The sequence below is a fragment of the Emys orbicularis genome, chromosome 16 (genome assembly GCF_028017835.1).
Source record: "Emys orbicularis isolate rEmyOrb1 chromosome 16, rEmyOrb1.hap1, whole genome shotgun sequence".
Taxonomy (NCBI): domain Eukaryota; kingdom Metazoa; phylum Chordata; order Testudines; family Emydidae; genus Emys; species Emys orbicularis.
The window spans coordinates 27,713,471-27,722,813 of record NC_088698.1 but is presented as its reverse complement, the minus strand read 5'-3'; the positions used below and the strand labels follow the sequence as shown (position 1 = coordinate 27,722,813).

At 49.6% G+C, this 9,343-nt stretch overlaps 1 protein-coding gene across 3 annotated transcripts; it reads left to right on the top strand.

Moving 5' to 3' along the window:
- Positions 1-558: 558 nt before the first annotated feature.
- MYL2 (myosin light chain 2) lies at positions 559-7,552 on the top strand. 3 transcript variants are annotated; one of them, XM_065417702.1, is made up of 7 exons: positions 559-587; positions 1,949-2,015; positions 3,435-3,510; positions 4,381-4,485; positions 5,810-5,885; positions 5,989-6,037; positions 7,454-7,552. In XM_065417702.1, the coding sequence occupies exons 2-7, from the start codon at positions 1,980-1,982 to the stop codon at positions 7,550-7,552; spliced, it is 441 nt and encodes a 146-aa protein (XP_065273774.1). In that variant the 5' UTR covers positions 559-587; positions 1,949-1,979. The 3 variants fall into 3 exon arrangements, with proteins under 3 accessions (XP_065273774.1, XP_065273776.1, XP_065273775.1); XM_065417704.1 differs by lacking the exons at positions 559-587; positions 3,435-3,510 and adding an exon at positions 4,119-4,136 and having other exon boundaries at positions 1,932-2,015; positions 4,353-4,485; XM_065417703.1 differs by lacking the exon at positions 559-587 and having other exon boundaries at positions 1,932-2,015.
- Positions 7,553-9,343: the final 1,791 nt, after the last annotated feature.

Sequence of the window (9,343 nt, the reverse complement as noted above, 5' to 3'; positions counted from 1 at the left end):
GCTGTGACAGCTGCCACATTCCATCCCAGAGGGGGCTGCATTTGTGTGGTGGGTGAAGCACTCTGGGATCTCCCAGGGTGGAAGGTGCTCAGAGGCAGATCTGGGTGAGTAGACTGATGTATCTCACTGTGCACAGAGGTCACCCCTAGCTCTATCATGAGGCAAAACAAAACCCTCCATCTGAATACTCCTGGAGTGGGGGGAGGGGGATGAAGTTCAAATCCTGGTTCAGATCTGACATTCACTGCACAGAACCTTCTTGATCTGCAGGCCAGATCGTCAGCTGCTGTAAATCAGCGCAGCTCCAAGAGCTGGCGCTGTACATCTGTATAGACAGACATCCCTAGCTACCGGGATAGATCGCTTCTAGCGTGCTTATCTCGGCCCCAGCAATCCATTGACAAACGCAGGTGTCACTCATTCTGCACAAAGTGCACCCATCTTCAAAGTGGCAGCCCCACAGCCTGCTAGCATTTCTCTAACCTTGAAAACCTCTGTGTCTCACATGTCACACAGTGACAACAAGCTGTTATTCAAGATGAGAGCGAGACAAAGACAGAGAGACAACAGGGCTGGGGGCGGCGGAGGTGGCAGCTAACTTACCTATTACAGCCAAAAGTGGGCATGCGTTTATTTTTAAACTGCACTGGGCTGTATTTATTGTTTCAGCGCAGAGCGGCCTGGGGGATTGTCTTTTGAATTCCTCTTGCAGGAACATCAGGGGCCGTGCAAAGCAACTCCGGTGATGGTGAGTAACGCGAGTGGGCAGCTGCGGGAATGACAGTGAGATGAGCTTGTCAGCGGTAGGATTCTTTACTAGGCGCATCTCTAGCAATCAGTGAGAGAGAGACGCTTTAGTACCCTAATGGCACACACATGCCTTATAGCTCCGGGAACAAGGTAAGCAGCCTAGGGGTGTTTAATTCACTGGTGGCATACAAATAGCAGCAGCAAAGCGGAGGGTTTTTTCTTCTAGGTTAACTGCTGCCCTGTCTTCAAATCAAGAACTAAACAGAGCTTGCAAAATGGTACTGAGCACCTTTTAAGGTCAAATTGGAATTCTTTCCCCTCATCCATGCACCTTCTAGGAAGTACATCTCTATCCCTCTATTTAAATCTTGTTATTCTTATTATTTGTGATTTGTAGTCCCTAGGAATACCAGACACGGCCCCTCTCCATGGGGTCGCTTATAAATCTGTGATTTTTATTTAAAAGGAAAAGATCATAGCAGATCACGTGTGCCGCTAAGGTAGAAAGGATCAGAAGTTCTCAAGAAGGTAGAAACTTTAACACGTGTGTTAAAACATTTCTTGTTTAAACCACAAGAATCTGAATCAACTAAATTCTGGGTTTCATCTTCTTTGATGTAGGAAAGGACAGATTTGACAGCGTTTTAATGTGAAGCCATTGCAGTAACATCATTCTTAAAAAAAAAAAGCAAAACCGTGATAAAGCTCATAATAGCTACAGCCATTGCATGAAATCTCCGAGATGTGCTTAACTATCTTTTCCACTCCCAGGGGTCCTGAATGTCTGTTGTTACAAGGGGAGATTTCTTTGCTTTTACTTCTCAGCCAAATGTCATTTGAACCGCGGCAGACATCACACTGTAGTGTGGCTAGTCATTTTTCACGTCGCTTCCCCACTAATCAATTTGGTGAAATGCATGAGGAGCCCAAGAAACTGAGCTCTACCCTACCTTGTGAGAAGAAATAATAACTCCCATCACTAAAGAACAGTATGTACTTTACCCCACACTTCTTCTGAGCTGAGAAACAGCGGATCATTTCAAGGAATAAAGTGCACCAGCAGGCAGCAGCCCCTAGCTATTCATAAAGATTTAGGAATAAATTCAGGGTAGTTTAAATTTATTCCACATTGAAAAATACAGTGAGTTAATGATAGCATGCTTGAATTCCCCAAGGCACCCAAGAAAGCTAAGAAGAGATCAGAAGGAGCTAATTCCAATGTCTTCTCTATGTTCGAACAAACACAGATCCAGGAATTCAAAGAGGTAAGTGGCCTTTGTTGCAATGACCATGAAGGGTAAAGCCAAGAACCACCAATGGGGTGGTATCGTCAAACTTTTCCTAAATGCTTTTAGGTTCGGTGACGTTGGATTTGGAACAAGAGTCCTAGAAGCTCATTTAAAAGACAACTGCTTTACTGGGGGAAAAAAACTTAATTCAACTACATAATCAAATATGAAGTCTTCTCCCAACTTCACGACACAGCACCCCCAGCAGAAGAGTGAGTGACAAGACCCTCGGCCAATGGCACACAAGACAGCAGCCCTGTATAATCCGAGCAAATTCTCATTGGCTGAGCTGTGACCATGAGGCAGGGCATTCTTACCGAGAACTGGTTAACCCTTTCACGGGCTTCACATGGTTACACATTTTCAGGTCTTAAAAGTTACCCACTGAGAGTCTTTGGATGTGGTGATAATGTGGGGCCTTCTCTAGCCGAGTGTATCCATGTTCTTCCGAGTACGATAACCGAGGACAAGGCAGTGGCCTCCTGCATGCTGGGGCCCGTGGGAGCCAGTTGGGGCAGATGACCTCATGCAAGTGAACTCCCCAACCCCTGTGCTCCACAACGCCGTCTCCTGGCTGATTCCTTCCCCACACACACACACACTCACTGGGCTTGCAAACCCTGTCATTGTTACTCTAACCCTTGGCTGCAGGCAGCGTGGTAGACAGCTCCAGGCCTACTGGGGAGGCTTCTATTAGAGAATAGCCACCATGTGGGAGAGAACATCTCTCACCCCCCACCTGACTCCTACAGAAGGAATTCTCCCACCTCTAGTGATACCTTAGGGATAATCTCCCGCCCCATGGGTCCTGATCCCTGGCTGAGCTTTTGGACAGGGAGATCTGCTCTCTTCTAGCTGATTGGCTGCAAGGTCCATCAATCAGAGAGGCCCATCCCCTGCTAGCATTCTCAGTGCATCTTCTAATGTCATTCTCATGAGCACAGTTGTCAGCTGGGCTCCCAAGACATTAGCAATTGATCACATAGGGTGAGGAGGTTGGGTGGAGACACCTGCTCTGGAAGGGGGACAGTTTTGGGCAGCTGAATAATGCCTCAGCCCACGTCACGCAGCCACTCCCAAAGGGGATCGGAGAGCAGCCTCCAGCCCTGCACCACTGGGCGCCTAACAAACATTGCTGAACAAGAGGGGCTCATTGGGCCTGATCCTGAACGCTGCTGGAAGCCCTCGCCTCCGCTCCCACTGGCATAAATCACTGCGAGAGGCAGGTGCAAGTACAGCTGTGAACAACCACAGTTAAAGCCATGGCTTATGTCTCTTGACAGTTCCTAGCCAGGCTGAAATGTACATGGCTAAACAGAGGGAGCGATATTACACTCTGGGGGAGCTGTGGGTTATTGTTCGGCAAGCTGACATTCCCCTTTCTCCCCTTTCCAGGCATTCACCATCATGGATCAGAACCGGGATGGCTTTATTGACAAGGCAGATCTGAGAGATACGTTTGCTGCAGTGGGTAAGCCTGCACCTTAGAACGTCCCTCCTTCCCCCCAGAAAAGGCTTTGATCGTGTTAGACTAATTATTAGATGAGAAATCAACGACTCTGCTTTCCATTTAATTCAATCCCTGGTTAATTGGATCTTCCATTTCCTCTGCTCAAAACCACTGGACCCAAAATCATTTCTATTACAAAGAGGAGAATGTTTTACCTTCAGCACATTTTTGATCAGTGTGGATCATTTTTTAGGATGACGTTGTTAAATAATTTAGGCCCTGGCTAGAGAAAATGGTTATTAAATTAATTAGGGCCCAATTCCGCCAGCCTTACTCCTGCTGAGTAATACCTTACTCTATGGGTAGTCTTGCTGGATTACGTGATTTATGGGAATTATGTACATCCTTGGAGAAACATAAGGCCTGGTTATCACCTCATTAGAAGGGTGCATATCTGGTGTGACGGCATTGTAATCCAAAGAGGATCGGGCCCTGTTTTTGTAGCTCTATGGATGACAATATGCAGCCGTTTGGTTCTGTTCGTTTTACTGACAAAATGTAGGTGGGAACTAATTCAACAAGTACCATGGTGCAGTTCTGTGCGTTCCCTAGACTCATAGAAATCAGAGTTGGAAATACCTCAGTCAGTGCAGGATTCTTCCCTATGATACATTTTCTAGTGCTTTGTCTGGTCTGGTTCTCTTTCTCTCCAAGGATGGAGCTTCTACCACTTCCCTGGGGAGACTATTCCCATGGTAAAAAATGCACCTTTTCTATGTCTTTTAACTCATTCATAGGCTCGTTTGTGTATAAAATGGGCTCATGTACCTTGAGATCTGCATAAAGTTTAATCCATGTCCCAGGTGATTTGTCTTTTGGTTTCTTGTCTAGGTCGTTTGAATGTAAAAAACGAAGAACTCGATGAAATGATAAAGGAGGCTCCTGGAGCAATTAACTTTACCGTATTCCTGAGCATGTTTGGAGAGAAGCTCAAGGGTGAGATGAGGAAGGGGGACGAAATGAGTGGAAGGATAGTCCGGTGGCTGTTACAGCGCTTGGGGGGGGGGAGGGGGAGAAGAGATCTGGGCTGTATACCTGGCTGTGGCACAGACTCCCTGTGTGACGTGGGCAAGTCACTTAACCTTTCTGTGCCGCAGTGGCCCATCTGTAAACCAGGGAGAATGACCCTGCCCTACCTCACAACGGGTGCTAAGACTTAGCGTGTTGAGATCCTCAAAGTGAAGATGCTAGGAAAGGGCAACGTATATTAAAGCATTAAGCAACTTGATTTGCAGTTTCTCCCCAAGGACCTGATCCTGCACTCAACGGGCGCCTTTGCATGCATTTAAGGGGGCTTTGGCTCAGGACCTAGGAGTCAAATCATCCTTTTCCCCTCAGAAAAGTACAGAAGGTGAAAACGTCCCAATGCCATTCCCTGGGGTTTCTCCTGCATCCTTCCCTCAGCATGGTGGGGCAGAAAATGGCAAAGACAGGGCAATGGGGTGTTGCCAGTCAAAGGCTCATACACGGGATATCCCCAGCAACTGTGCATCTAGGTCTAATGTACACAGCAATTGCTCCTATTGGTTTTCAGCCTCCTCTACACTACGCTATTCCCAGGTCTGCCCCATGCCTGTTGGGTGATCTTGAGCAAGTCGCCACTGCTCTGTGCCTCAGTTTCCCCACCTGTCAAATGGAGATAGCAATGCTTACATCTTTGGGAAGCACCCTGGGGCCTCCAGACGAGACGCGCTCTCTAACAGCTGCCCACGCCACTCAGACGGGTTCGGTGCCACAGACTCCAGACGTGCTGATGTGAACTAGTGTGGCTATTTGCTGCCTAAGTCCTGACAGGTTTTCAGGAGACGATGTTGCCTAGAGCAGCAGCTTCTCTGTGACTCTGAGTCCCTCCCACCCAGCGGCCATATCCCCTCACCCATTGTGCAACCCGAGCTATGTGACGTTGGTGCAGAATTCCTTAAGGCCACAGAGCCCCTGGCTCCTCTGAGACTGGCATGCTATAAATACACTGGGTAGATTAGCTACATATTGGGGGCGGGGAGGGGCAACATGAATGTGCATCTGTTCCTCTCTATGCCATGGTGGTCCAGACAGCAGGGGGTGGGTAGAGATATGTCAGCCGTTGCTGTGCATGGTGGTGGCAGGACAGCTTTCTCCACCACACAGCCTCTGTTTCCCGGGGGATGTCACAGGCTCTGCCATCCCCATCCCCAAAGGGAATGCTACTCTCCAGCGCTGCCCGCAGCAGGGACAATCCCTGCTCCGTGCCAGCAGCGGTTGCGTATGCTCCCCGTTGCAGGTGCCGATCCAGAGGAGACGATCCTGAACGCGTTCAAGGTGTTTGACCCCGAGGGCAAAGGCCTGAAATCTGACTAGTAAGTGCAGAGCAGTGATTGGGGTGTGCATGGGGCGGGGGGAGCTGTTCTGGTTTCCTCACCGTCCCTCCCTCATTCTGACAACATGCTCTTTTATTTGCAGCATTAAAGAAATGCTGATGACGCAGGGAGAGAGGTTCTCCCAGGAAGAGGTATGCATAGGGCTGCTTTTCTCCTCCATCCTTATACAGGGTGCACCATTCAGCAATACCTAGCACTGATCTGTTTACTGCGCATGCGTGGACAGCAGGCGCAGGCTGTAACAGGTCGGCTTACATTTCCAGTGTAGAGCACAGGTCCGTGCCTCAGTTTCCTTGTTGTGACTCAGTTTCCGCATTGGTCTGCAGTCTCCCTTTTGTGGCGGGGTGATCTAGTGCTTTGGGCAGAGAGACAAAGCAAGAGCCCTCCCTTATGGGGCAATCACAAGAGTTAAAATGAAACAGTCCTTCCCCTGCCCTGGACTGAACAGTGCCTCAGTGTTTCCCATAGGGGATTCTCCTCACCTCATGGGGACGATAGGGGAGCCCATGCCCGGCCTCTACGCTGGGACCCAGCCCTGGACCCTGCTGCAACCCCAAGATCATCCTGCGGCACAATTCCCACTGCCACTTCCTACCACTTCCCATACAAATTCTCTCCAGAGCTCACCAAAAAGTCCTCTACAGCCCATTTCTTACCTCTCCTTAGGGTCCTCTCATTGTTCACCGCAGCCCTCCTGGGCAGCCCCCCCAGCTCCCCTACTCTAGGGCTTGCCATGTCCCTGGCCGCTCCCACGCTGCCTACAGACAGTCCTTTGATTGTCCAGCCCTCGCGTGACGTGGGGGCTGGGGGCACCGAGCCAAGGTCAGAGCCATGACATAGGGCTCCGGGGTGCTGGGGGTCCATCACATCAGGCCATTGCACAAAGTAACAACAATTCAATGAAGCAAATCAGTCTATTGCAACAGAGCCCATCTCCCACAGCCTGTCCACCCTATATCCTGGGGTCCAAGAGCGCTGGGCTTTGGGGGAGTCTGGGAGCTAAATTTCACAGCAGGCCCCTCTTTCCATAACCAGTCAAACCCAACCCCCCCGCCCCCCCCGGATACCCCCAAAAGGTGAGAATTCAAACCCGGCCCGGATCCACATGTCACCATCTCTGTGATGGCCGGGACCAAGCCATCTCTGAATTGTGCGGGGGGTGTCAAACAGCACCCAGAGCGGGGCATGGACCCAACCACTGAGCGATGGAATCCCATCAGTGCTTCCCACGGCACCGCGCACCGCGGGATAGGAGTGGACTGGCAAGCGCCTTCAGTGGATTAGTGTAGATCAGGGGCCTTACAGTTAGGGGAGCGCTACAGACTTTCCTTTACCGCCCATATTTCCATTGCTCGGTTAAGAAGCTAGCGAAATAAGGGCAGGCAGCCACAACGGCAGTCTCCAAGTCCCATCCTGCTTCCATTGACGTCAATGGCAGAACTTCCAGTGATTTCAAAAAGCTCCCAGCCCCCTCCTTCAGATCTGCTGACCTGAATACCCAACCATGCTCTTTAACCCTTTCCCTTCTGGGCCCGTTTACATTGCAGATCGACCAGATGTTTGCAGCTTTCCCCCCAGACATCACTGGAAATTTAGACTACAAAAACCTCGTCCACATCATCACACATGGAGAAGAGAAGGATTAAGAACCGGGGTTGCGCTAATTCCTCAGGCACAGTCATGGGGATGGTACCTTGTAACTGGGGAAATGCATACCTGAATTGTGTCCACATTAAATTATACATTTTGCAGGAGGAAATCCAGCTGCCGACGTCAATAGTGATAAGGGTCTGTAAACTAAATGCTCTGTCTGGGGCAAATACAACCCTGCAGAGCTCCGGTGTGTGTGTGTGTGTGTGTGTGTGTGTGTGTGTGTGTGTGTGTGTGTGTGTGTGTGTGTGTGTGTGTGTGTGTGTGTGTGTGTGTGTGTGTGTGTGTGTGTGTGTGTGTGTGTGTGTTAGAGAGAGAGATCTCTCCAGCTGTGGGCTGAGTCACACAAGACTCGGTGAGCCAGATCTAGACAAGGTCACCACCGACAAATTCCTGCGACTGAATTTCTGATGACGAGACTCAGTTACAGGGAAGGTGGCGAAGGCTTGTCCGAGTGATACCGTTCTCACTTTGCAAACATCAAACAGCAGAAGCCCAGCAGGGAGGAAATGGGCTCATACTGCGTGACTCGCTGTCAAACTGCCGCTAATCCAATGGTGCACGGTACATCACTGGCATTAGTAAACTTCTCTTACTGGCCAGCATGCGCAGACCACTAAAGCTTCTCTTTCTCTCTCTGTGATGGGGATCATGCAAGGTATGGGGTGCTTAAAAGACAAAATAACTAAGGCTCAATTGTGCTTTTGATGGCAATGCAGGGCTACCGTGCCCCCTTTTCCAACAGCTACATGACTACGGCTGTCTGCCTTGAGAGCACAAAGACATGCAGCAATTTTATCCTCGCAAACACACTGGAGCAGGCTCCCTTCATTCACACCCCTCTGGAAAAAAACCCACTTCGGCAAAGCGCACAAGACTGCTGTCCCACGTGGCTACAAAACCATCACCACCCGAAGTGAGAAATCTTTCCAAGCTACCGCCACCTCTCTGGATCTCCCAGGCATCTTGTCAGAGTCTCCTCTGTCCTTGGAACAGGAACTGTCAGTGAGATCTTCAAAAGCATCTAAGGGTATCAATGTCTGTTTCAGACTGGAAGATCAGGCAGTAGCTAACAGTCAGGCTGGTTGCTTCCACTTTTGAGCTTTTCTATAGTGATAACAACACCACATAGTTCTTATACAGAGCTTTTCATGAGTAGATCTCAAAGCACTTTACAAAGGAGGTCAGAATCCTTATCCCCATTTTACAGATGGGGAAACTGAGGCACAGAGCCCTGGACTTGAGTTGCCTAAGGTCACTCAGGAGGCCAGTGGCAGAGCTAGGATTAGAGCCCAGCTGTCCAGAGTCCCACTCAAACAGTGCCTCTCCTGCTTTCTAGTTTCCCCCCGTATGTCTAGTTCTCCGGGATTCTCGCCAGTGTTTGTCTACAGATAGAATATTTGTTAACTGAAAAAAAAAACCCACAGAGATGTTAAAAATCATGGACTAGATCCTCAGCTGGGGTAAATCAGCTCTATTGAATTCAATGGCGCTCTACAGCCGAGGAGCCAGCCCCACGTACTAAGAGGTGAGAGGCAGTCACGGTCCAACAGAAGAATCATCTCAGGTCTGAAACACTTAAAAGTGCAGCATCAATTCAGGCCTCCATCCCTTGGTTTATTCTGTGGGGACTTTAAACAGGGGCCTGCCTGCTCTGTGCAGATGCTGAAGAGCCCATGGCAATTTGCACAGGCAGAGGAGATGGAGACGTCAGGTCATGCCCACCTGTGGCCATTAAATGCCTATGCACTTAGTGCACCAGCATTTTGCAACACAGAGGACGCTAG